The sequence below is a fragment of the Pongo pygmaeus genome, chromosome 10 (assembly GCF_028885625.2).
Source record: "Pongo pygmaeus isolate AG05252 chromosome 10, NHGRI_mPonPyg2-v2.0_pri, whole genome shotgun sequence".
Taxonomy (NCBI): domain Eukaryota; kingdom Metazoa; phylum Chordata; class Mammalia; order Primates; family Hominidae; genus Pongo; species Pongo pygmaeus.
The window spans coordinates 6,130,767-6,158,195 of NC_072383.2; the positions used below are offsets into that span (position 1 = coordinate 6,130,767).

The following is a 27,429-nucleotide window of genomic DNA, read 5'->3' on the forward strand; positions in this document are numbered from 1 at the left end:
CCTAGTCTCTTGTCACATAAACCCACAGATATAGACCCCTCTTGTCCTTAACAGTCTCCAGGGAAAGCTCCTTCCTACCATCCTTTCTACCCTATCATAATGCCTCAGGAGTCAAGACATTCTTTAAATGAATCTTATCCCCACTACTGAAGCATCAGCCCGTTTCCCCTGTTCTGTTCAGTGGAGGTTAAGAATGGCTGCTCATGACAGATTAAAGAACATGTCAGTGGGCCCTTAGCATTCCAGGAGAATGTCCTAAATTAGGAAATCCTACGGATGCTGCCACATACTGATAATGCGTCATTTCTAACATTGGTGGACAAGCAAAGAATATTCACAAGCAGCATCTAATTCACTCCTCATTACTTTCCCCAATTTCTAAATAGCAAATGCTAAGGAAGAAACTGAAGTGCACAGAGGTTACGTGAAGAGTTCAAGGTCACATAACTGGTACCTCACGGGAAAGTTGCCAGTAAGGACCCAGACCCAGTTGTCCCAGCCCTTAGCCTGTGGATCCCCAAGACATCCCAGAGCTGGAGGAATGGGAAGGGCACAACTGCTGCATTATGTGCCTGTCCCTTTCGCCCTTACTGTTGTCTCTGCTCCTCTTTCATATGACATTTCTACAACTCAAAACATGAGTTGGCTCATTGGACCCAAAATAGTAGCACTTCTAGGGTCCCCATGCCTAAACTGCTCCTTAAATATAGAAGCTAATTCCTTTCACTGTTTCTCATAACTCCTCTTCCAACAGGACCATCTACTTTACATATGTGTGTGTGTGTGTGTGTGTGTGTGTGTGTGTGTGTGTATACACACATACATACACAGGGTCTTTCTCTGTTGGCCAGGTCAGAGTGCAGTGGTCCGATCATAACTCACTGCAGCCTTAAATTCCTAGACTCAAGCTATCCTCCTGCCTCAACCTCCCAAGTAGCTGGGACTACACCTACATGTTAATTTCTAAACACATCTACTTTACCCTAAAAAACAGAATATCCACTATGTCTTATTCTTAACAGAATATACTCCTCACTTCTATGCTTACTACGATTCTACCATTGGAAACAAGTCTTCTCTGCCAAGAAAGCAGCTTTTTAAAACCATAGCCAAGTACATGTCCTCCAGAAAGCCTTCCTTGGTTTTCCCTGCCCTGAATCTACTCATCCTTTCACTTAGTGTGACAGGTACCTAGTAGGGCGGCCGTTTCCATCTGTGACTCTAACAGTAAGTTTGTAGTTCTACATCATCGCTGTTGCCCGACCACACTGGGCATGCAGCAAATGTCCCCAGAGCAATAACAAAAACAAAAAAGTTAGCACAATCCAGCCACCCAAGGGACCAGAGAGTGGGAGCAGATACCAACTCTGGTGCCAGGAATCCAGCAGTGCAGAGTGAGAATCTAAAGCCAACTGGGAACAGTGATGTAATTCACCTTTACATAACTTTATACAACGCCAGAGGTTTTGTCCATCGGTGGTTTGCCTGGAGTTACAAGCAAAGGGTGTGTACGTGAATTTCCCATTGCCTTCATTGGACTCTCAAGGGATGCGGAGACCCAGTGGGATCTGGGACCCACTCGCTTCACAGCCTGACCTTACGTGTGCTGAACGAACACTAGGTGGCAGCGGCCATGGGAAACCCAAGCTTTGCAGGGATCCCCAAGTTCTATGCCTCCAGGTAGGATGAGCCAACCTGTCTTCCTGGAACAGGCCCGAATCATCAGCCGGTCCCCACCGCCTGTCCTGCTGGGAGGTGGAAGGCAAAAGTGGGTGCAAATGAACCGTCCTCCCCACCCATGTTTGTCACAATGCCCTACGCCCTCTTTCCACAGGAAATAATGCAGAGAAAGGGCTTCGAAAAGCACACGTGGACGGATTTGGGGGGCGGCCCGGAGGGCTGCGGGCAGGGAGGACACGCACCACAGCGGCCTGGCTCGCGCCACGCGACGCGCACGCCTCTCCCCGCGCAGGCCGCGGCATAGCTGGCCAGGGCGCCGCACAGGCACTCGCGGCCGTCCGAGCAGGAGCACACGTCGTAGCGGCAGTTCCGCAGGTAGGGCAGCGGGCTGACGGCACGATGGCAGGCCTCGAATGTGGGGGACGTCAGGACCGCGCACGCCTCCTCGGAGAACCTGGCTGTGGGGCGAGAGGAGCGAGCCCGGGATGTGGTGGGGAGGACGGGGGTGCCACGCCCTCCCGGCCAACACTCCCCTGGAAATAGCCCAGTGCTGCTAACAGAGGGCTGCAAGGCCACGCAGAGAAATCTGCAAATGCCACCCCCACCCCCCAGTCCATTTATCTTACAATCATCTAAAGCTGAGTTTGTAAGCTGCTGCTGCTGCAGTAGACTGGGAACGTCGAAGGACGGGGACTGTGGATTTTTTTTTTTTTTTTTTTTTTTTTTTAGAGACACGGTCTTGCTCTGTCGCCCAGGCTGGAGTGCAGAGATGCGATCTTGGCTCACTGCGGCCTTGACTTCCTGGGTTCATGCAACTGTCCCACGTAGCTCCCAAGTAGTTGGGATTACAGGCGCACCCCACCACGCCCGGCAAATTTATTATTATTATTTTCATAGAAATGGGGGGGCTCCCTACGTTGCCCACGCTGGTCTCGAACTCCTGCCCTCAAGCGATCCTCCCGCCTCGGTAGCCTTTTTTTTTTTTTTTTTTTTTTTCCTTTCCCGGGGTTGGCCCTCGGAGGGCGCCCAATAAAGGGACTTTGAAGAGCAGATGGCCTAGTTCAGATGATCAAGTGCTGACGGTAAAAACAAAGCCCCACCCGTTTCCTCGCTCCCCGCCCCTGCCCCCCGCGGTGGGAGCATTGCCTCCGGAACGCACTGCACTGATGTGGGGACCTCGAGACTCTGCGAGGTCCTCGCCTTGCCCCCAGGTTCACATACTCATGCGCGGGTTGAGGGCGCAGGGATCGCTGTGCTGCTTCTGCAGGTCCTGGCAGTCCCCGTGCAGCTTCCAGGCGTTCCCGAAGTCCTCCACCCGGGGCTCCGCCAGCCCGGAGGGGATAAGGAAGTCGTCGCCCTGGTTGCCGTTGTAATTCCCACACAGGCCGCAGGTCTTCCCGGCGTAGACGGGGGACAGCTGCGGGAGAAACCAGGCCACTCTGGAGCCGCTGCCGCGGAAGCAGCGGCATAGTTGTTTCACTAATGAGATTGTTTTAATTTTAAAAAAAAAGTTCCCCGGGTGAAAAATAAATATGAATGTAATAAAAGGCAGCTAAGCCCTAGGCTGCAAAAGGGGGAAAAATAAAGGGAACTGCAGTGTAAATTTACCAGCTCCATCCCTGTTCCCAAATCATCAGAGCCCTGTACTGCCACAAGGGATTTTAGAAATTATCAGATCATTTAAGGATGGAGAAGGGAGGCCCAGAGAGGCAAAGTGACTTGCCTAAGGTCAGGGAGGTAGTGGCGGAGCTAGGGTGAGTAGCCAGGTTGAGCCCAGCCCAAAGCACTCTGCCCTTCACACCAGTGGGCCTGATCCCCCCACCCAGAGTCACATGCAAACTCAAGGCCCCTCTGTATAGGAAGACTTCACATTGGTCACTCGGTGTGGGCCCAGCAGGCTGCCAGGTGTGGTCCAAGCCCTCAGGGAGCTCACGGTTAATGACAAGAAACACCTCCTCCCAACCTGCTGCCTGCCACTCAGGCCCTGGGCATCACTGAAGAGAAAGGGCCACAAGCCACAGAAGACTCTGGGGGTGCTGATGGGTAGGAGTAGGGGTCTGCAGGGGCTCTGAGGCAGCCTGCCAGGGTGACAGCAGCAAAGCAGCGGCACAGTTCAAACTCCAGGCCATCAGCATGTGGTTTACTGTCCATTCTCAGAACTGAACAAAGTTCTGAGCCCAAAGTGCACATTAGGGGACAACCAGGAGAGTGGAACCTGCCCTTCCCCCACACAGCTGGGGCATCTGCTCAGGTTTCTAAGGAGAGGACCCCGATTTGAAGGTGGAGCGGGGGCTGGGACCCAGGAGTCCTGACTCCCTCTCTGCATATCATTACCAAGATGGGACGACCTCCCTGCGTTCTGAATCCCTCAGGGGCTAAGGTCAGCTCTTAGAGCCCCTTTTCAGCTTCCAGCTCCAACCTAACAAAATGCAGGGTTAACAATCCAGTAGAAGGTCCCAGGCCCGTAGAAATCAAACCCAAGTAAACACTGTTAAGAAAGGGGACAGAGTAATGTTTCCTTGTTTGCTTGACAAATATCAAATGTTGTCACATTAGGCCTTCTCCCAACCTCCTTATTTAAAATTTAAATCCCCCCCAACCCTGGCACATCCTGCCCCTTTCTCTGCTTTATTTCCCCAGGATCTATCACTTTCCGATCTATAATATAATTTACTTGTTTGCTTTGTTTATTGTCTGTCTCTCTCCATTAGAACTTAAGCTAAATGAGGCAAGGATTTTTGTCTGTTTTGTCTCACTGCTGTAATCTCAGCATCCAGAATGGTGCCTGTCTTAGCCCTTCCAGGCTGCTATAACAAAATACCACAGACTGGGTGGCTTATAGACAACTGATATTGATTGCCCACAGTTCTGGAATCTGGGAAGTCCAAGATGAAGGCATCAGCAGATTTGGTGTCTGGTGAGGACCCTGCTTTCCGGTTCACAGATGGTGCCTTCTAGCTGTGTCCTCACATGGTGGAAGGGGCTAGCAAGCTCTCTGAGGTCTTTTATAAGGGCACAAATCTCATTCTTCATCACCTCCGAAAGGCCCCACCTCCTAACACCATCACCTTGGGGGTTAGGATTTCAACATATAAATTTGGGGAGGACACAGACATTCAGTCCACAGCAGTGCCAGCAGACACTCAATAAGTGTTTGTTGAATGAATGAATCATTGAACAAATGAATGAATAAGTAAGTGAATGACTAGGTTCTCCTCCTGATGGGCTGGAATGCAATGCCCATAGTCAGGGCATCCTGGGCAAGGTGGCATAACTAGTGGTGCACCTCCACTCCCTTCCCACCTCTTAGCATCTTTTCTCTCTCCTTTCTCAGATTTTGATGCTCCCCAAAGGCGTTTTCATTTACCCCCACCAGGCCAGCCATCACCCCCATGCCCCACTCTAAAACCAGGTCTTCTCCCATCCCCTTGGCTTGTCTCAGAGGTCAGCTCGGCCAGGGTTAGAAGAGTGGGCATGACACTTAGAGACTCTCTTAGTGTCACTTAGCGATACTCACTATTTGAAATAAACCTCTGCTCAGTGACAGTTCTGACTAAGTGAAGCCTGTGCAAGGATCTTTTCCACACCACTATGCCTAAGGCAGAGCTGGGCCCTGCAGGGCACCCAGCAGGGCAGGGAAACAGCACACAGAGGGTGTGATTTCTGCTGGCTGGAGTCTTGCTGCCTGGACCGCCAGCCCCACGGGGACAAAGCATGCACACCACACCCAGGGGAAGGAGACCAGGAGGCCCCTAGCAGCACCTCCTCTTGCACCGCCTCTGCCCCAGCTGGCCTCCCTCCAGCTCTCGCCTCCACACTTCCATCCCCAAAAGCCCTGGTGTCAGCATTCTAAGCCTCCCCACCTCCTGCCCCATCTCAAACACCCCCTTTCCTGCTTCATAATAAAACCCACAAGACAGTCCCTTTCCATGAGCCCCAGGAATCTGTGTAAAGAAAAAGAAAAACGAAAAATATACATAAAAAGACAGTTCTATAGGCCATAGGGTCATCTGACCCTGTCCTGAATCTTGGCCAAGGAAACCTCTTCTTGTTAGCTAAACTGAGACAAACCCACCCCCAAAGATAACCCTACATCCCCTCCCACAGAAAGAAGTTGGCCTCTCTTCTCCTCAGGGGAGAGACAAAGACCAAAGAAACCTGAGGGGAGGAAGGGCAGCTGCCCAGGATGAGAAGTTACGGCCCTGCTGATCAAGGGGAGAAAGTGCGGGGGTGGAGAGCACTAAGAAAGTGGACTGGCTGGCCGGGCGCAGTGGCTCATGCCCGTAATCCCAGCACTTTGGGAGGCCGAGGAGGGTGGATCATTTGAGGTCAGGTGATCAAGACCAGCCTGGCCAACATGGTGAAACCTCATCTCTACTAAAAATACAAAAATTAGCTGGGCGTGGTGGTGTAATCTCAGCTACTGTAATCTCAGATACTTGGGAGGCTGAGGCAGGAGAATTGCTTGAGCCTGGGAGGCGGAGGTTGTGGTGAGCCAAGATCATGCCACTGCCTTCCAGCCTGGGCGACAGAGTGAGACCCTCTCTCAGAAAACAAAACAAAAAGAAAGTGGACTGGCCAACGTGAAGCACCCCCTTGAAGACCGGGGTGCAGGAGGCAAGATTGGTCAGAACCAGGAGACCCAAGTTCTGGTCCTTGCCCTGTAACTAAACGACCGTGAGGCCCAGGGCAAGTTACTCCTGCTCCAGAAATAATGGCTCTTTATTTCCTACTGGAAATGGGAGGTTGACAAGAGGATCTCCCAGACCTTCCTGCTTTATGGTCTGTGGTTGCAGGTTTATTTTCATGAAAGGAAAAGAAAAAAAAAAAAAAAGAGTTAGTTTGAAATTCCCTCAGGAACTCTAAGACAGGAGAAAGAACATAGACACACGAGGATGGAGGACGTCAGGATCTCCTGGGCGATACCCGCCACCCTGCCCCTGCTGCCCAGGATTATAGCAAGGACCCTGTGGAGCACAGGACCCCAGGAGGCAGGAGGAGGCTCTCCAGGGATCCCAGGCATAATCTAGCCCAGTGGTTCTCAAAGTGTGGTCTTGAGACCCATAGGGGTCCCTGAGACCTTTTCAAGGGGTCTGCGAGACCAAAACTACTTTTATAATACTATGAAGACATTATTTGCCTTTTCCCTCCTCATTCTCTTACAAGTATAGAGTGGAATTTTCCAGAGGCCACATGACATGCAATATTGCAAAAGATTGAATGCAGCAGTAGATATGAGAACCCAGCTGTCTCCTATTAAGCCAGCCATTAAAGAAATTTGCAGAAATGTACAACAGTGGCATTATTCTTGTTGCTTATTTTTGTTCTGGCAAACAGTTACTTTTCCCCAAAACAGTGATGTTTATATTAATGTGTAGTGGGTTTATTATTATAATTTTTGAATGAGTTAATAAATACGTATTTTAAATGTCTCTAATTTAATTTCTAATCTGGTAAATACCAATAAATATAATCCTCCTACAAGATCTTGAGGTCCTCAATAATTTTTAAGAGTGTAAAGGCATTCAAGACCAAAAAGTGAGAACCACTTTTTGTTCTGATGGGAAAGGCATGAGGCAGAGAACTAATCCTCGCTCTGCCACGACAGGGTTGGGGGTGGCCAGAGTGGGATCAGTCCTCTGATCAGAGGAGTCTATCCTAGCCCTGGAAGTTCTGGAGTGCTGGACCGTCCCTCCACTTCCTGTGCCCTGGTCGCCTCATTTATAAAATGGCAGTAATAATATTTGCACTGCTCACCTGTCAGGGTCATTTCCAGAGAAACAGTGTAGATGGAGGCTCAGTGAAAAGTATGGATTGCTATCCAGTGTGATTCTAGGACCACCAAGAACAAGAGGAAGTGGCCCACACATGCAGAGTCCCAGTGCCAAGGGGAAGAATCTGGTGGTTTCCTAAGCAATCTTTCCCGGGCAGACGGGGCGGCTTTCTCTTAGCTGAGAGTGCCAATCTGGCTCTTCCCTTACTGCCCACAGTGGGCACCCAGGGAGGCACCCCTGCTCCCGGACCTTGTTTCAGCCAGGAGATTGGACAGCAAACCTGCTGCCTGCCCAGCCCCACAAGAGCCCACCCCAGTCTAGAGGCCCTTGGGATAGCAGAGCCCAGCAGGAAGAATCCCTGGGGCCAAGAAGGGGCATCCAGCAAACAAACACCAGCCTCATAAACAAGAGAGGCCTGTTCCTCGCTCTGAGGGTGTAGGCCATGAGGAGAAAGGAATTCTTCTCCCACCACACAAAGCCATTCTACCCAGAGCACAAGGGGTACTTTGTAAGGGTCGGGCCGCAGGGAGCCAGTACCCCGTGAGGGGACCTACCTTCACCAGCAGCCTCCCGCGGCCATCCCAGTCCATCTGCAGGTCCTCCCCGTAGCTGAGGCGCACAGAGGCCGTCACTGTATGCTGGATGCGGAGGTCACCTGGAACCCAGCGGAACAGGACTCAGGCAGAGGTGGGGAGAGGACAGGGTGGTGGCAGGCAGATGTATTTGGCGGGAAATAGGGTGTCTCAAAAGGACAGTAGCAATGAACAGCAATGACTTAGGGGCAGATGGAGTGGCCATGAGGTTTAAGGGGGTGTCAGGAGGAAGGGTGATCAAGGTGGACAGAGCGCAAATAGGGTCCCCCAGGAAGAAGCCTCTGCACCCCCGCTATGACCTGCCATTCCCCCTACTGCCACAGGAGGGAGGCAGAGGCTCCTGCATCCTGGGCCGTAGGCGGGTGCCCTGGAGCAGAGGGGATCTCTCTAGCATTGACACCACGACACCTGAATGTGCCACTGCACACCACCTCATGTCTGAGTGATGCTGTGTACAACACTGAACACAGCAATTGTTGCTTCTGTGGGAAGGTGGCGACAGATAGGAGCACACCCCTTGCCCTGGGGGAACAAACATTATCTCATAAGGAGACACAAAGCATAACACCCATGGACATGCTGGGTACCCACTAGCCCAAGTTCATCCGCTGTGTGCAGTGCTAGGATAATGAGCGACAAAGTGGCCAGCAATTGTGGAGAAGAAGCAAGAGTCTGAGAGCCACTTTGAGTCTGAAGTTTGGGAGCTTTACTATGCAAAAGCAGGTTTGCTTTGACAGGCACAGTGCAACCTGGGTGAAGATACTGGACAGGTAGGTTTTTTGCTACCTCTAGACACGCCAGAGGGTCACCTGGCCTTGCCTCAAGTGGCATTCTCTGGTGTGACATTACCAGCCACCCCTGATCTCTCAGCATCAGCCTCTGCCCCGTCCCACCCCAGAGCAAACCAGAACCACCTGCCCAAAACTCAACTGGCCCCTTTGGTTCAAGCCAAATAAAAATCCTCTCGGTTCCCTTTTCCCATCTACACTCTGTCCCAGGCCTAGAGCAACCTCTTCATCTACAGGCTTCTTTCTCTAGTCTTCCTCCTCCAGGAAGCCTTCCTTTCTTGGAGGGATGCATGCCAAGCACCCCACCCTGCCTTCCAAAGATAACTCTCCATCACATTCCCATGGAAGAGGCATGCAGGTCCTTAAGGACAGTGGCCAGGGTTGAGAAGGAAGGTGCTAAGGGATGGGCTGTGCCAGCCCCAGGCCTGATGGAGCAGGACGAAGCATACCTTTCAGGAGGGGGAGCTGGACGTCCTGGCCATCCATGGCAACTCCTCCCCCATGCTTCAGTTTCACAAGGCTGTCCTGCAGGCCAGGCAGCCGGACGGTGACGGAGCGGGTGCACACAGCATCGCGGTCATCAGCACACTGCCAAGAGGGAACACAGGGTGACTTTGCTGTACCCCCTGCCTGTCCAGCTCCCCAGCCCAGGACCCTCTTAATCAGAGAAAGGCCCCAACCCCAGAGAGCCTCTGGCCTTCTCACAACCTACAACTTCATTCTCCCAGAATACTCCATGTGAATGGGGCCCCCTAGAGTTGTGCAGCAAGAAGGCTTGCTAAGTGCATCCTTGCACGTGTCTTTCCCAGCCTGGCCTAGTCTCTTATAAAGAACCATGGGCCTCTGCTTCATCGTGTTCCTTGGACCTACTGTTCCAAAGAGAATCAGAGACTTTGATCCTCAAGGAAAGCCCTGTGCATTCTCTTCGTCCTCATCTTTGCTTCCATCCCTACAGAAAGGAAGCCACACATGTACTACAGAGTTCAGAACACAAGACCAGCCCTCTTTGCCCCCACCCCAGCCATCTCCAGCTCCAAACATCAGAGGGTTAGTTATGGGGTCAACAGGCTAGACCCGAGGAGGATGCTTCCCCTGGGTGGGGAGCTGAGCCAGCCCTGAGGAGGCATTATTGTCAGGGCAGGATGCCTTCCCCCAGCATCTAGGGAGAGAGGGGATGGGCTGGGTTTCTGGATGAATGAGGGGCTAACTGAAGTCTGGAAGAGACCTCCCTCATGCACAGAAAGCAATGCGCCATGCCTTCCAGGGGCTGCCCACTCAGCCTAGCAGCTACGCAGCACCTTGGGCTACCACCCGACCAGCTGCCGGGCTGGTAAAGCTCACCTGGACGGTCTCAATGACAATGGAGAAGGAGTGGTCCTGGCAATCCCGGGCCAGCAGGTACTGGCAGATCCCACTGAAGGTGAAGTATCTGTTGTCAAAGCTCTTGAAGTGGGATTGACCTGTGACGAGGCACTCCCCTGGAGAGACACAGAGGAAGGGAGAAGAATGGGAGGTGAGGGGACTTCCCCTGGGCTGGCCAAGGTGGAATGCATATGCAAGCAGGACACCATCTCCCCAAAACTGCATGGACGTCCTTTGCCCACGCCAGTCTAAAAACGAGTTCTCCGAGAGAATTCGGTTCCTGCTCCTAAAACTGCAAGATGTCAGAGCTGGGTCATTCAGGTCAAGGCCTCATTTTACATATGGGGCAACTAAGAAAGGTGACAGAGCCACACTCAGTCAGTGGTGGAATCACGTAGGAACCCATGCTCCTGCTTCCAGGCTCCCTGCAGCCTCCCCTCCTCCCTCACAGCTCACTGCCACGTCCCACGCTTCCCACTGGCATCAGTGCCACACCAGCCTCAGACTGGTGTCAGCGGAGTGCCTGGCCGGGGGAGGCTGCCCAATAGCACGGGGTTCTCTGAACCTGAGTGTGGAGGGGCTCTGGGACACAGTGTCACCCCTGGAGAGTCCCTGGAGGCCAGGGGGCAGAGTAGGCAGCCCAGAGGCAGGATGAGGTGGGAGGGTGAGGCGGGACAGTCTTGGAGCTCAGCAGTGAAAATGGGGACTCCATCCTCCTCACCAGCGGAGGGACGACTCTAAGGCCATTGCTTCCTGTGTCCTCAGAGGGGCAAGCCCACGCTGTGACTCCAGCCAGGGCCAGTGGGGAACCAGGAGGCCATCTGCTCGTGATCTCACTACCACCCGGGCAGTGCTGACCTCGGCAGCGCCAGCTTCCCAGCCCAGGCTGACACATCTGTGGGTGGGGACTAGGACTCCCCTTCATCACCCTGCAACCCAAAGCCCTCAACTTGTCCCCACCCTAATTCCCACGCCACCTCCCCCACGCCCCAGCCTAGGCCCCATACTTGTGGCCCAGTGCACCTCCAAACTGAGATCATACATCCTGGAAGGTGTCCTGGCTGGGGGAGGCCTCTGCCAATGTCTCCAGTGATTCTCCATCAAGCTGCCTGGCTTGAGGCAATCCCATCTTCAGGGCCAAACATGGACCCATTACAGCTGAAAAGGGCATCTGGATCCCTTCCCAACCTCCCCATCTGGATCCCTTCCCAACCTCCCCTATGTATTTCCTCCACCTGCTCTCATCTTTGCTACCTACTCTACAGAAAAAGAAATGTATATAGAGAGAGAGACCACTGCCATTTGGTGAAGGAGGAAGACTTTTCCCACCCAGCCACTCCATGGTGTGTGTGTGATTTCCTTTCTCTAAGGATCGAAGCAAAGATGAGGACACATAGAGTGCACAGGGCTTCCCCTGAGACCCTCCAAACAGTGGAAGCTTGGCTGTCTACAGCATTACCTCAGCCTCCACCTGAAGTTCTCCCTTTGGGGAACAGATGCTAGACCAATGCTGGAGAGACAAATGTAAGAGGGTCCTACAGACCATCCCATGTGGGCCCAGCTCCAGGGGCTGATGCTAGGCCCTGTCACACAGCCAAGGGGTCCCCAAAAGGCACAGAGAGATTCTAGCTTGTCAAGGACAAGCTCCACAGGCCCTCACTGTCTGGCACTTCATGCTCGCATGTGCCCTGACAGGCCCAGCCAGGGGCCAGGCTAGACTGTGCAGGCTTGGACCCAGGTGTGGGCCTGCCTTTGGGATGTGTGTGAAGGCAGGATTAAGGATGAGGTGCCTCAGGGATGTACACGTCCCTCTGCCTGGTCCCCAGGACAGCGGATCCCTTCCAGGACAGCGTGGGTCAGGAGGGCATATCTAGCCCAGAGGAAATTAGGAGAAAGTGGAGAGGCCCCAGATCACCCCCACCAGCACGACCCACCTTCTCCGCTGCCCCCTCTAGAAGAGCGGGAGTGAGGGGTGACTGTTCGTGGAGGACAGAGCAGGCCACAAGATAGGGGCCAGGATCGTCCCAGCCCATTCTGGATGTGCTGGAATTCCAAGTCCAGTGAGATGTCAGGAAAGCCTTTTTGAACTGACCATTTTTCAGAAATTATCATCATTCTACAAACACAGTAATATGGTCATTTGTGTCAAATGTCTTGACCCCAGGGCAGTAAAAATGGGTGGGAATTCTTCCCCCCCCCCGCCGCCCCCACCTTTCTCTGTTTTCTCAAGAGCACTCTTATCTAAGCAAGAAAATGGACTTCTGTCTTCTTTAACAATACCCAGGAAAAGAAGGGTCAACAAGAAATGTGCAAATATTTGAAAGGAAAACTTTCAAGGCCAGCATCTAATCCTCTCATCTGATTTCCTTCTCTGACCTTCACTGACTTGTGTTCCCAAGTTTCTCGCAAATCAGAAGTCTAAATATTATATTTAGCTTATCTCCTCGGTACAACTGAGGAACACAGCCACAAAGACAGGAAAATGGGTGGGTGAGCTACCAGGTAGCCGTTCGCCACGGGAGCTAGAACGTCAGCCAGAACTATAGGCCATGCGAACATGCTCACCCATCCTCCACCCAGGATGGGACACTAGGATATTCCCCGTCAGTCAGCAACAGGCAGCCCCCGACGAACGGCGGGCCCACCACTAGATGGAGATGGGCACTAGAAGTTTGGCGAACGAATGCAAGGCAGGTGATTCCTAAAATAGCATTTAAAAAAAAAAAAAAAAAGAATATCCAGGCCGGGCGTCGTGGCTCACGCCTATAATCCCAGCACTTTGGGAGGCCAAGGCAGGGCGGATCACCCAAGGTCAGGAGTTCAAGACCAGCCTGGCCAACATGGTGAAACCCCATCTCTACTAAAAATACAAAAAATTAGCCGGGTGTGGTGGCAGGTGCCTGTAATCCCAGCTACTCGGGAGGCTGAGGCAGGAGAACTGCTTGAACCCAGGAGGCAGAGGTTGCAGTGAGCTGAGATCACGCCACTGCACTCCAGTCTGGGTGATTGAGTGAAACTCTGTCTCAAAAAAGAAAAAAATCCAGAAGTTAAAGCAGATCCACTTCTATGTGAATAAAGATCCTCCCTCATGAAAAACACAAAACAGAACCTCTCATCTGATGGAAGCACATTACCTCTTCTAAACAAACCCTTTGGTTTGCAGTAGTGAGCCCTGGATGCGGCTGCCCTGCTCAGACCATTTGTTTCCCCAGCCCCACAACCCTCTACCTCCTAAAGCCTTCCCTGCAGAAATGCCAACCCACAGGCCTTTAGCAAAGCAACTCAGACTTCCACCAGACGCAAACTGTCACCAAAGCCTGCAACATAATCTCTACCAAATGTACAAGATGCATTTCTTTTTTTTTTTTCCTGAGACAGAGTCTCACTCTGTCGCCCGGCATGGAGTGCAGTGGCGCCATCTCGGCTCACTGAGGCCCCTATCTCGGGAGCTCTCACAATTCTCCTGCCTCAGCTTCCCAAGAAGCTGAGATTACAGGCATGTGCCACCATGCCCAGCTAATTTCTGTGAGTTTTTTGTTTTTGTTTTTGTTTTTAGTATAGACAGGGTTTCACCATTGGCCAGGTTGGTCTCAAACTCCTGACCTCAAATGATCCACCTGCCTTGGCCTCCCAAAGTGTTGGGATTACAGGCATGAGCTGCCGCGCCTGGCCCAAGATGCATTTTTTTTTCTTTTTCTTTTTTTCTTCTCTTTTTTTTTTTTTTTTTTTTTTTTTGCGTGTGTGTGTGTGTGTGTGTGTGTGTGTGTGTGAGATAGGATCTCTCTCACCCCAGCAGGCTGGAGTGCAGTGATGCCATCACAGCTCACTGCAGCCTTAATCTCCCAGGCTCAAGCAATCCTCCCATCTCAGCCTCCCAACTACCTGGGACTACAGGCACACACACCGCTATGCCTGGCTAATGTTTGTATTTTTTGTAGCAATGAGGTTTCACCATGTTGCCCAGGCTGGTCTCCAACTCCTGGGCTCAAGTGATCTGCCCACTGAGCCTCCCAAAGGGCTGGGATTACAGGCGTGAGCCACTGTGCCTGGCATGAGATGCATTTCCAAGTGCTCCATGGAAACCATCTCATTGGTTGCTCCTACGAAGTGCTCATTATTATCCCCAGTTTACAGATGAGGAAACTGAAGCATAGAGAAGTTCAACTCGTCCAAGTTCCCAAAGAAACTGAACAGGGATCTGATATGGGCAGGTCTGTCCGGCTGCAGAGCCCAGAGCCCTCGATGCCACCTAAAACTGCCTCCCGGGTTGGCTCCTACCGTTTCTCATATGCCTGATGTCATTATCATCCTCCTCCAGGGGCTGCAGAGAAGCTCTGGGCTGCTCCTCACTTTACAAGCAGAGCCAAGCATATCCCCTCCAGAACCATACTGCCTATTCTTCCCATCAGAAGCTCTATCTGCAGGTATCACCATCACACTGGGAGCATCAGACAGCCCCACTGCCTGCTGAGTCATGGCAGGGTGTGGAAATACGCTCGTGTGCGTGGGCGCAAATGGGCCGGGAGGCGATGATCAACAAAACTCCCGAACTAGAAAAAGACGGTCAGAGCCAGGGCTTTGAGAATGCAGAGAAGAGCGTAGTGGTTTTGTTGGCAAAATATCAAACCACTTAATAGACAGGGTTGACACTGTTTATCTTTTCATCAAGACATCAAGAGAATGTCTTACATCCTCAGCAAAGTCATCTTCTAGATTTTGAATTGAAGACCAGAGGACTGTATTGTCTGCCCCAGAAAACAGTCCATCATGTACATAGTGGGTGTTCAAATAGTACTTGGATGAATGGACAGTTGGAAGGACGATGGATGGAAGACCCACCCTACAGTAAGTACTTGCTAAGACTTCCTAATCTGGTGGTTACAAACGTCTAAAAAAACACACACACAATAAACTGAATTCCTAGTTCCATCCACTGTGGCTCACAGATCTCATACAATGAGTGCTTCTTATTTAGATGTTAAAAGTGTTTTCACAGGTTAATTGCAGCAACTCATATGTCTTCCAAAGAGCTCCTTTAGTCTTGGACATGGTGTAATTATGTTCAGTGGAGCACAGATATCCCTTTCAAGAGCAATCTTTTCTCCTTTGTGCCTTCTTCAAGGGTTACACAAAAGATAACCTGGCTGTGTGGCCATCTCTTTGCAAGACTAACTGATCTAGCCCACATCTAGTTCCAGAATTTTCCCAGTGTAGAGGGCACTGGATAAGGTCCTGAGTCATCCTAAAGTCTTTAACTCGCAGACCCTAAATACAATCCCAGGTATCCAAGCTCAACCCACTTCAGGCCACCAAAGGTTAGGACTAGGAAGGAGAAGAAAAGGAAGGGAAAAAGTAAGAAGTCAGGCAGTTGTGAGTTCAAGCCCTGGCTCTGCCTCGTAGCAGCTGTGTGACTTTGGGCAAGTCATTTAACCTCTCTAGGTCTGTTTCTGCTTTCCTAAAATGAGAATAAATTGCACCTGCCTCACAGGTTGTAACCGGAAAGTGCTGAGCACAGTGGCCATCACATAGAACACACCACGTGAGTGACCACAGAGGGCAAGGTCTGAGGTCATTGGAAGGTGGGGCAGAAGGGAGCTTTGAACGGGCAAGGTTTGCAGTAAATAGAATAGAGTTGAGGCCAAACAGAGGAGAAAGCAAATGGCAGAGATTGCTCAATAATTTTTCCTAAGCAGATTTTCCAGGGCAGGGACAGGATGGGAGGGATCATTTGGTGACCTGGTGTTCCTAGCTCTTGGACCACGCCATGGTCTTCATATTAGGCATTCTGGAAAATTCCATTAGAACTGTCCCTTCAAGCCTAAAGAATTACCAGGCCCTTCTACCTCTTAATTTTCCAAAGAATGTGTATCCTCTTTGTTTAGTCAATCATGACCATACAGGCCTTACAGCTCATCAACCTTAATCCTTTCAGCAAACAGGTAATAAGGACAGACAATAACACCTGAACGCAGGTGCATTCTCCCCTTTCAGCTGTTGCAGGGCTCCCACTTCTGGCCTGTGAATGGGTTAGCATAGCTGGTACCTGAAACCAGAGCTGGGGTCACGTGGTTGCAGCCAACCTGTGCAGAGAGGGCAACTTCTCGCTGCCTTGAGGTGTGGCCCTCCCTGTCTGGTAAGAGAGGAGGAGACGCCTCCCCATTCAGGGAAGGAGGAAGAGAATGAGCGGCAGGTCTCCTACCTGGACATTCTTCATTGCTGCAGATCCACTGGCTGTTTCGGCAAATGCTGTTGGGGGGAAAAAGCACAGGTCATTGGTGGTTCTGCAAACACAACGGTATGCAAATGGATTTAGAGCTCATGGTAGTTATCACAGTCCCCATAAGAAGGGATGTGGGAAAAGAAAGGAGTTGGTGCTAGCAGAATCTTCATAGGGTTAAAATTGTACAGGACAGAGCTTTGGCCACAAAGGAATCTTAGAGATATTACACAGGGGAAGAAACCCCAACAGAGAAAAAGAAGAAAGAAAAAAAAACTACCTGATCCCCCTGAAAATCTACTCAGATACCAAGAACTCAAATTCCTACCCCACACACACTGAGTAGCAGAGAGCAAGAGAGCGATATGGAAATGGGTAGTTCCCAGCCCAGAAGTGTGGTGGGCGGTGGCTGACTGAGAACCTGGGGGCTCAGTGTACACAGAAGGCTGCTAAGACAGCAAAGGGAGGAGGCCTGGGGACCAAACAAGTTGTCCCTGCTGTGCAGGAGACTGGCAAAGCCAGCCAGAGGTGACATCCAGGGGTGCTTCTTGAGATGACAGAAGCCAGGCTGGGCCTGGCCTACTGCAGGGACCAAGGGAGGGCAGACTGGTGTGAGTTTCCACTGGACACTGCAACTCCCTACCACCTAGCAGATGAGAGATTTCAAGGACAGAAAGACCTACATGCTGCTTAGTGATACAGCCCTCCTCCAAGGGGAGAGGATCATTTAGGAAAGCATAGTTTGGAAAGACAGCTAGAGATGATGTCTGCACGTGAAGGATCCTGCCCTTCCTGACCTCCCCATCTTCAAGGCTTATTTATCTGTAATATACTCTTTGCTCCCCATCATTGCCTGCCACACCTGTCCGTAGCCCCGACCAGTAGCCTCCAACTCAAGTCTCTTCTTTCTTGGCACGGTCCAGGTTCTTTTCCACCTGCCACCACCCCTGCTGACCCAGCTTCCCTCCCCAGTCCCCAGGGCAGGTCTCCCAGAGCACGCTGCGCAGCCCCCATTACCAGGTGTTGCAATCTCGAGAGAGGGAGGCGCCGGGAGGGTAGCGCTTTCCGGAATGCATGCAGGGACACTTGGTGCTCTCCATGCAGAGGCCTTCATCCAGGAGCTGTCCCTCTGGGGTCAAGGGCATCAAGACAAAGGCCTCAACATTGTCATTGCATCACTCATCCCACAACTACAGAATCCCCAGGAACAATGGTTGGGCTTCTTCCAGGAAGCTCAAAGAACTTATTCTGTGGTGTTTATCTTTCACATAATGCAATATAAGGAAGGGAAATTCCTCATCTCTATTACTACAGACATGAGCAAAGAATTTTGTTCCAGGTCATCCAGTAGGGGAGGCACAAGTCTGGGCTTAGGGCTTCTTCCAGGAAGCTCAAGAATGTGTGTGCTGCTTCCCTTACACATTAATGCAATGTGAGAGGGGGAAGACTACTCATCACCATTCTACAGATGAAGGAAGGGAGTCAAGAGTTTTGTTCAAGTTCTTCCAGTAGAGAAGTCATGGGTTGAAACACACAGGACTCTCACTCTCAATAACTTTTTTTTTTTTTTTGAGACCGAGTCTTGTTCTGTCACCCAGGATGGAGTGCAGTGGTGCGATCTCGGTTCACTGCAACTGCCGCTGCCTGGGTTCAAGTGATTCTCCTGCCTCAGTTTCCCAAGTAGCTGGGATTATAGGTGCGCACCACCACTCCCAGCTAATTTTTGTATTTTTAGTGGAGACGGGATTTCACCATGTTGGCCAAGCTGGTCTCAAACTCCTGAACTCAAGTGATCCGCCCATCTCGGCTTCCAAAAGTGCTGGGATTACAGGCATGAGCCACCGCGCCCAGCCTTGCTCTCAATAATTAAACAGGGGTTTTCCCCAAAGCCCACCAAGCCTCCCCTGAAAAGACTTTCTAGGTCAGAGCCCTTTTTCAGCTGAGCTCACATGGCAAGCCCAGGAGATCTTTTTCCCAGATCAGTTCCCAGACACACCTAATTGAGAAAACAGCTCAGCTCAGATGGGCCACAAGTTCCCCAAACAAAGTTACTGTTAGGGCCCAGGCCACCCTCCAATTTCCCTCGACACAAGTGCGTTCATGGATACAGTACAACAGCACAACGTCCATTAAAAATAAAGACCAGCTCAATCGTGATCACGCTGGACAAAGACATTTAAAAACTTAATAAAAGTCTTCTGATTTCAGCAACAGGGAGCAAACACAAGTGGCCTTCATCTTGCTTCCCAAAGCCAAGGGTGCTGGCAAGGTCTCTGATCTGTAAATAAAGTGGGAAGTTCATTACCAGGGCAGCTGCAGCCATCCACGCATCGCTCCTGACACACTTCATTGATGTGCAGGCTCTGGCAGGTCCTGGCGCAAGGGGACACACACTGCTTATATTCCATACCAGCAGGGCACACTGGGCCTGAAAAGGAACATCAAAGGAGTCTGCCCAGGGCAGGTCCCACCGGCACATCATCTCACCAGCCACGCCGCAGCCTGAGCCTCTTGCACCCACTCTGACTGCTCCCCTCTGTCTTCAGGCTTCCAGGGCCATCTCAGCCCCAGTGAGCCACGCGCCCCCCTGAGGCCACCCCTCCCTTAGATGAACATCTTCCATCTTGTGAGGCCCTTACCAAGACCCATCGGGGGCACCCAGGACCCCCACCCTTCCCCTTGGTCACCTGCTCTCCATGTACAACTTGGCATTCTTTTCCTCCCCTTCACCTAAAACCCTTTCAGAGTGACAGCAAACTCCTCTAGGCTCAAAACAAGTGGAGTCCTAGGACAAAGCAAGGAGCCATGGTGCCCTCTATCCCATCCCTCCTCCTTTTCCCCATGAAATTGGCCCCAATCAAATGCCCCACCCAGCACAGGGCACATTTGCCTGCATGCTGACACTCATTCCATATTTATTTCCACTCTGCCACAAGGCTGCCTTCACAGATATCACCTAAGCACTCTCTGTTCTTCCCACTGGAACCAGCTCCTCACAGCAAGGACAGGCTCTCCTCCTTCCTCTCTCTACCCTGTAGCTGAGCAACGCTCAGGCCGACTGAAAGACTGGAACACATAAGCACTCTTTTCTGGGCTTTCTGACACCAAACTATTGCCCCTTAACCTTTCTCCAAGATACATCAGGTATCTCCCCTACCCTACGTTCACAGACCTAAAGAAAAAGAAAAAAAAAAAAAAGCCACTCGGCTTTACAGAGTAGAAACCGGCTGCTAGCATCCTCCTTCCTCACACCCACACCGCAGGTGGAAAGTTCGAATTCAGCAGCTATTTGCCACACACTGAGACACACGTGTGCAGTGTAAAGATGTGGCCGGCTCGTCTCATCTGTGGAACCATCACAGACTGCTTATCCATCTGCATGGCTTTTAATCACTGGAAGGGCTGCAGAAAGAGGAGACTTCTTGCAAGGTGACCTCAGAAGGCCCCACTTAATCCTGATAATTTGGGGACAGTAACCATAACTAGGCACCCATTGAGACTGGAAGATGAAACACACAGCACCACGAGTAAGGCAGGAGGGATAGCGGTCATTAGCCTGGAGGAGAGAAATTTAATAAAAGAGAAGAACTTAATCAATGCTTTCTGCTCTCAAAGATCACCACACACGGACAGGCAGGTCAGCGCCCTGCTCCTCATCAATTCAGGCGGGCAGGCAGTGAAGACAAAAACCAAAACTGCAACTGCCAAGATCTTGGTGGGAAGCAGAGAACACTGTGTGAGTGCAGGGATCAGATTTCCTGAGGGAAGTCAGGGGGCGCCAGGGGAGGCATGGGGGCGGGACAGAGGCAGGGGCAGGACACGGGGCTTTGGGAAGCCCGTTTGACAGAGAGCAGGAGCCATTCAGGAAATGGGTCCGGGACACATGGCTTTGCAGTCACTGGCTGGCTGGGTGTGGTAAAGCCACATGTACGTGACAGAGCCGAGAAGCGCCCTAAGGGACACCACCCAGGACAGACCGTTCATCCCTGGCAGGGCAGGATGAGGCAGGGGGCCAACTTACTGCACGCGCTGTGGTCGGTCCAGCCGTACAGCACCATTCCCTCCTGGGCACAGGTCCGGGCGTACTCCAGGAAGGCAGGGCAGGTGCACTCCAGCCCCCCAGCACACTCACACAAAGTCTTCTCACACAGGGCCACAAAAGGCTCGGGGTCCACCAGAGGGTGGCAGCGGGCAAACACCGAGGTGCTCTTCAGAAGCTGGCACTGCTCCCACAGGCCCTGCAGGAAGAGGGGCCGCCTCAGGCTGGCACCAAGCAGATGCATGTGTTCAATGCACCAGCCCATCAACCAAGGAAAAGATGCTGGACCCGTGCAATGTGAAGTGGAACAAGGCTAAGGTTACATCCTAGACTGAGTCCTGGAAATGCAGAGTCCAAGGCCCTGGATTGCCGTGGTGGGCAGTGTCCTAGGAACGGACAGAGGATGGAGAGAAGCACAAAGAGCACTGGCCCTGGAGTTGGCCTGGGTGGCTGCAAAGTCCAGGAATGCTGTCAGCATCGGTTCTGCACTGACCTAGTCAGTTCCCCTCCCTGATCTTGATCTTCTTCACTATGAATGAGGGGGACGGGACAAGGGGCTTTATAAAGTAGCGATTCCTGGGTCTCACCCTAAGAGATCTGAATTCAGTAGTTTGGGGATGGGGTTCAGCAAGATTTTTTTTTTTTTTTAAACACTCCCCAGGTGCTTGCTGGGGCCAGACGGGACCAGTTCCCGTCAGCAACAGCATGCGCTGATTCTGTGGAATGTCCCAGACATACTGCAGCAGGCATGAGTATTCTTGGTTCTACCACTTTGTTGATGCCCTCAACCTGATAACACAGGCAGCTTTGGAATTGTCGTCATTTCCTACTTCTGCTCACTCACGAGTATAAACAACCCTACGTTTTACCTAGAAACATCTCTCCATTCTATATGTTAATGACTCGAAATACACCTTTTTCCCACAGTGTAACATCTCTGAAGTTGGATTGCGTCTTAGGATGGCTATCATATTTGAATTGGTAGCCTTTTGTTTCTGAGCGATACACAGAACAATGGTGTGTCTTAGAATCTATGATGTCTTTCTTAGCTTTGGCACAACACAGAGTCATGGATATATATGATCCGCATGATTTCTTTCTTGCGTAACTTCTTGGATGCATAATGCAATACTCTCTGACTGACAAAGCTGCGAGTTCATGAAAGAACTTATGATCTTCAGCTAAAAAGAAAAAAGTGCAAGAATATCTCAATGGAAGGACTGAGTCCTGAAGTGTAAACTGGAGCCAATCGGTGTTTGGAAAGGGGACAGTAAAAAAGAGGAAAGAAACGACCAGTTTTGAGGAGAGGGAAATTCAATCAGCTCGAATTGTACCAAGGGTCTCCAGAGCAAGCCTGTGTAAGTCTACAGTCGGGGCCAGGGGCCAGGCCTGTGGGCCTCCTGTTTTGCGGCGCCACAAAAAGTCCACAGGAATAGAAACCTGACCCCATCTGCTCACTGTCCTTGAAATCCAGTCGGGCAGCACAGGGATGTTGGTCCTAAGGAAATCAGTGTCCTACCCCCAGTGCCTGGTGCTAGGGCCCTGCCCCTTGCTAGGCCTCCACCCACTCCACCACCAAAGCCAAGCAGGCAGGCCAGGAAAAGATGCTCACACCTGTAATCCCAGCACTTTGAGAGGCCAAGTCGGGCGGATCACTTGAAGTCAGGAATTTGAGACCAGCCTGGCCAATATGGTGAGATCCCATCTCTACTGAAAATACAAAACTTAGCGGGGCATGGTGGCACATGCTTGTAATCCCAGCTACTCGAGAGGCTGAGGCAAGAGAATTGTTTGAACGGGGGTCGGGAGTGGAGGTTAAAGTGAGCTGAGATTGTGCCACTGCACTTCAGCCTGGGTGACAGAACGAGACCCTGTCTCAAAAAAAAAAAAAAAAAAAAAAAGCCAGGTTCTCTTTGCACCTTAGGAAAGCACCCACCGGCATGGGTTGCTGAACTGCAGAACTGCAGCGGGCAGGCTCATGGGGACAGCCATCAGCTGCTCTGCGTCTCGGGGCCAACAGCAGCCCCTCCACGGCCCTGCCTTGCCCAATCCCCTTCTGCTGAGCCGGCACCCACTGTGTGGCTGTGAAAAGCCCAGGCCTAAAGCCCAGCTCTGCCACTTACTGGCAGTGGGGACTTAGGCAAATCAGCTCAGCTGGTCGGAGAAGAGTGTCCCGGAGTGAGAATGACCTGTGGAAATGACCAGTCTCAGACGGCCTGTTGGGGCCGTGTGAAGATGCCACAATGCCAGCACCATATAGGCCAGCCATGAATGCAGGCCACTGTTGTGGGTCCCAGGACCACTTAGGTCTCAGGTGGTTACACGCAGCCTTCCATTGGTCACCCTGAGCATTTTACACAAGGGGAACCTGAGGCTTCTGAAAGCAATGACCAGGGAGACTGACAGAGGTGGGCAGGCCTGCCTTGGCCTCATCATGACTTTCACAGCCCCAGATTCAGCCCAACGTCTTCCCCATGCTAGCGTGTGAGCTAGGCTGTTTACTCAACCCCTCCTCCTCTGCAAAACAGGGGAGAATAGTAACAGTTCCTATGTGATAAGACTAGTGAAGACTGAACGCAAGACTTACCTTAATAAATGATGACCCCTATCATCATCATCATCATCTTCATCATCTCCTGGCCTCCAGAGAGATCCCTCCAGCCACTAGGCTTACCCTCTAGAATAGCGAGCAGGTCCCCAGCAGGACAGAAGGACACCTTTGTCCTTTTCCCCTTATCTCCATCTCCCTGGGCTATACTGAGATGAATGGTTGCCGGGCAACATTATCACTTCCTAGTATCTTGGGTGCTCCTTAGGGAACAGAGGGGCTGCTTGTATTCATCTTTTATTTGGGAAGTTCACACTTCTCCAGAACAAAGTGAGTTTCTAGTAGCAGGGAGGGAACCTCTCTTCTTTGCAATAGGCAGAACTTCCCATCCTCACTGCCAAGTTGGGGCTCAGGGAAGGAGACCGAGGCCTGTGTCTTTCCCTCCATTCTGCCATGCTGCCTACCCCATCAAAAATGCCATTCAGGGAATTAGGTCACTGAACTCAGAGTGCAGATGAGGGTGTCCCAGAAAGGGTCATGTGCTCAGGCTATTGTCTAGCCTTTTCCCCACCCACAATTTGAAACTAGAGAAAACCTCAAAAAGGCACTCCCTGGGGTTTTCCTGGTCATTGCTATGACTGCTGCCATCACCTGGGCTGTAGCACAGTGGCTCGGAGCAGTACCTGCACCACAGGACTGATTCCTGCAGGCACAGGGACAAGAAACCAGGGATTCTCACCAGCAGGACGCAGTACCAGCCAAGGGAAAGAAGAGACCCAGGAATCCAGGCACCCTCCCCTCTCAGAGCCGTGACGAGACAGAGCCCAGCATGGCCCATCTCCAGCATTTCCAAATCACTCTTTTCCCACTCAGAGGGATAATGGGAACAGTACTCCAGCGCATTTCCTGGGAGGTCCCTGGAGGCATTAAATGGCTTATAGAAAGCCTTAGCAAGAAGGGTGTTTCTGATGATTTGCCTGAAGGATGGGAGTGGATTTCTGCAGAAACAGCCACCTCCCTTCTTAGAACAATTCCTTTGGCCTCCACTGTACAAACTTCTGAAATCTGCCTAGGGTTTCTTTCTCAGCAGAAACAAAAGATAAAGTCTGTCCTCCCATTTTGTCCTTCAGTCTTCCTCTGCTCAGGCTTGGCCTGAACTTGGTCCACCTGAGTGGGCACAGTCTGAGAGCCGGGCAGGACTTGCAGAGGTCTGCCCAGCACCCACAGCTAGATCCGCACTCAACCTGCAGCCATACCACACGGCATGTTTAGACGGCTATCTCTGCTGCTCCCAGCTTCCCTGTTCTGCCACAGGTAGCCCTGCCAGACCAGACCAGGTCCTAAGACAGGACACAGAAACAGGTCCAAGGGCCGGGTGCTGTGGCTCACGCCTGTAATCCCAGCACTTTGAGAGGCCAAGGCAGGCGGATCCAAAGGTCAGGAGATCAAGACCATCCTGGCTAACACGGTGAAACCCCGTCTCTACTAAAAATACAAAAAAAAAAAAAAAATTAGCCGGGCATGGTGGCGGGCACCTGTAGTCCCAGCTATTCGGGAGGCTGAGGCAGGAGGCTGGCATGAAGCCAGGAGGCAACGCTTGCAGTGAGCTGAGATCGCACCACTGCACTCTAGCCTGGGCGACAGAGCGAGACTGTCTCAAAAAAAAAAAAAAGAAAAAAAAGAAATAGGTCCAAGGAGGAGTTGGCATCTTGTACTCTCAGGCTCGTGGCAGAGACACTGGGAGGCAGGTGGTGACCAAAATATTCACTCAACAAGCATTAGCAGTGTGGCCTCTGGGTCTCCAGCAGGGTGTCCAAGCCCATATAAAATGCAAGTCTAACTATGTATGTCCCACCCTGGCTGACAGGGCAAAGCTCTAGCTCATTAGGAGACAGCAAAGCCAGGAAGCTCACCCTTCATGAGCTGACCCCAGCCTGGCTCTCCAGCCTCACCCTCCCTGCTCCCCGCCTCACACACTGTGCTAGGCTCAAGGAATGCAATAGAAAGCAAACAGATCCCCCTCATAAAGCCCAGCAGGGGAATCTGCCCTCTGCCCATCCCGTCTGCCCTCCCGCATTTCCCCCTTCTTTGGCTCCCCACTCCCACCCCACACTTCAGATCAAGAGCCTCCTTTTCCAGGAAGAGGCTTCTCTGACAGGTCCTTCTCCCCACTCTGCCGAGTTAGGCATTCTCACAGCCCTCTGGGGGCCTCTATTCTTGTACTGAAATGGTCCATTTCTGTGGCCGTCTCCTCCATTTCTCTACAAACTTTTCAAAGACAGGAGCTGTATTCCCAGGGCACTCATGGCAGGCAATAAGGACGTGCTGAATCAAACCTAACGGTGATGAACGCAGACAGGAGTAACTCATGCCCTCCAGCTCTTAAGTGGCATTCAGTCTACCTGAACCGGGTGTTTCCATGGGGATGTTTGCATAACAGCCTGAAGACTTGGTCCTCACCTAGAGGTGTCTTCCCAATGGTGCAACCAATGGCAGCAGCAAGAAACCTGCAGCTGAGATGCCAGGGAAGGCTGCCTAACAGGAAGCAGTCTGCGCAGGGCCCTGGATGCAATATAGGACTCAGGCTGCAGGGCAGGAGGGAGGCCATGCCAGGTGAAGCCAATGGCATAAGCTCAGGCAGAAGAAGAAACAGGGTCACCACGGCTGAGCCGAGCACTGAGACTCCAGCCCAGTCTTGCCAACAGATTCCCCAGGAAAGGCACAGCTGCCCTCTGAGAGGCTGTTCCAAGTCTGTGGCCTCAGCTTCTCTTAGCAGGTAGTTGTGGCCCCCATCATAATCCAAACCCAACCAAGCTCTCCTCGAGTAGGTGTCTACTTTCCGCCTGTTCCCATGCCCTCAGACCCTTCCGTGTGTGTTCCTGCCTGCGCGAAGTTCTCATAGGCCCCTTTCTCTCACTCCCCCTAGGTTATGCCCTCCATGGCTTAGAAACGGCTCCGCGTGCCCTCTTTTCCTGTGGGAATTGGCACAGTCATGCACACCAGTGGGCGGGGTGGGCAGCAGGAGCCAGGCGGGATGCCTAGGCCAGGCATCTCTGGCTCTCACCATCCACTCAGTCATGGGGGGCTGTTGGCTCATAGAGCTCCCTGCCCAGAAGGCCCTCCACAGATACTCCACCCATCCTCCTTTGTTCAGGAAAGGCTGAGGCAAACCTCACCTCCTTCTCCACAGCTGACCTCTCTCCTAGCCCACCTAAAGTACTTTCAGAGACCATCTCATCACCCATGCCACAAATGGGCCCTTCAGAGGCCTGAAGACACCTCCAAATAACACAGCTCTCCTCAGACAAAGGCTGATACAGACAGCCTTTCAGATTTAGAAACTGAAGCATGGAGTGGGTAAAGAATTTACTATGCCAGGGGTGTTTTTTTGTTTTGTTTTGTTTTGTTTTTTGAGACGGAGTCTCGCTCTGTCACCAGGCTGGAGTATAGTGGCACGATCTCGGCTCACTGCAACCTCTGACTTCCTGGTTCAAGGGATTCTCCTGCCTCAGCCTCCCGAGTAGCTGGGATTACAGGTACGTGCAACCATGCCCAGCTAATTTTTGTATTTTTAGTAGAGACGGAGTTTCACCATGTTGGCCAGGATGGCCTCGATCTCCTGACCTCATGATCCACCCGCCTTGGCCTCCCAAAGCTCTGGGATTACAGGAGTGAGCCACCGCACCCGGCCTAAGTCAGTGGTTCTTAAGGTGAGGTCCAGGGATCGCCTAGGGACTCCCAAGATCCTTTCAGCAGTGCACAAGGTCAAAACTGTTTGTATAATAATACTAAGATGCTATTTGCAATTTTTTCTCTCACTCTTTCACCAGAGTGCAGTGCAGTTTTCCGAGGCTATGGGACATGAGATATCACAACAGATTTAAATACAGACGCAGATATGAGAATCCAGATGATGTATCTGAAGCTAGACAGCAAGGAGATTTGCAAAACTGTATAACAGTGTCATTTTTCCCCTAAATTATTTTTTGGCTTGGAATTTATCGTTCTTTTTATTTAAAAAAAAAATTTTTTTTTTTTTGAAACGCAGTCTCGCTCTGTCGCCCAGGTTGGAGTGCAGTGGCGCAATCTCGGCTCACTGCAACCTCCACCTCTAGGGTTCAAGGGATTTTCCTGACTCAGCCTCCTGAGTAGCTGGGATTACAGGTGCGCACCACCACGCCCGGCTAATTTTTGTATTTTTAGTAGAGACGGGGTTTCACCATGTTGGTCAGGCTGGTCTCGAACTCCTGACCTCGTGATCTGCCCGCCTCGGCCTCCCAAAGTGCTGGGATTACAGGCGTGAGCCACCGCGCCTGGCCTAAAAATATATTCTTTACATTAAATATGATGAGCTTGTTATTTTAAAATGAATCAATAAATATGTTTTAAATTTCTGTTTTAATATCTAATATGGTAAGTATCAAGAGT

At 51.6% G+C, this 27,429-nt stretch overlaps 1 protein-coding gene across 1 annotated transcript in view; it reads right to left on the reverse strand.

The window, feature by feature from the left end:
- VWF (von Willebrand factor) overlaps window positions 1–27,429 on the reverse strand; it is a 175,656-nt gene that overhangs the window by 106,275 nt on the left and 41,952 nt on the right. The window contains exons 7-15 of the mRNA XM_054442726.1: window positions 20,436–20,652; window positions 18,720–18,842; window positions 17,432–17,543; window positions 16,397–16,443; window positions 10,177–10,313; window positions 9,285–9,423; window positions 8,009–8,109; window positions 2,902–3,097; window positions 1,923–2,138 (exon numbers count right to left, since the gene is read on the reverse strand). Coding sequence (XP_054298701.1) covers window positions 1,923–2,138; window positions 2,902–3,097; window positions 8,009–8,109; window positions 9,285–9,423; window positions 10,177–10,313; window positions 16,397–16,443; window positions 17,432–17,543; window positions 18,720–18,842; window positions 20,436–20,652 — 1,288 coding nt within the window. The remainder of the gene's footprint in view (window positions 1–1,922; window positions 2,139–2,901; window positions 3,098–8,008; window positions 8,110–9,284; window positions 9,424–10,176; window positions 10,314–16,396; window positions 16,444–17,431; window positions 17,544–18,719; window positions 18,843–20,435; window positions 20,653–27,429) is intronic.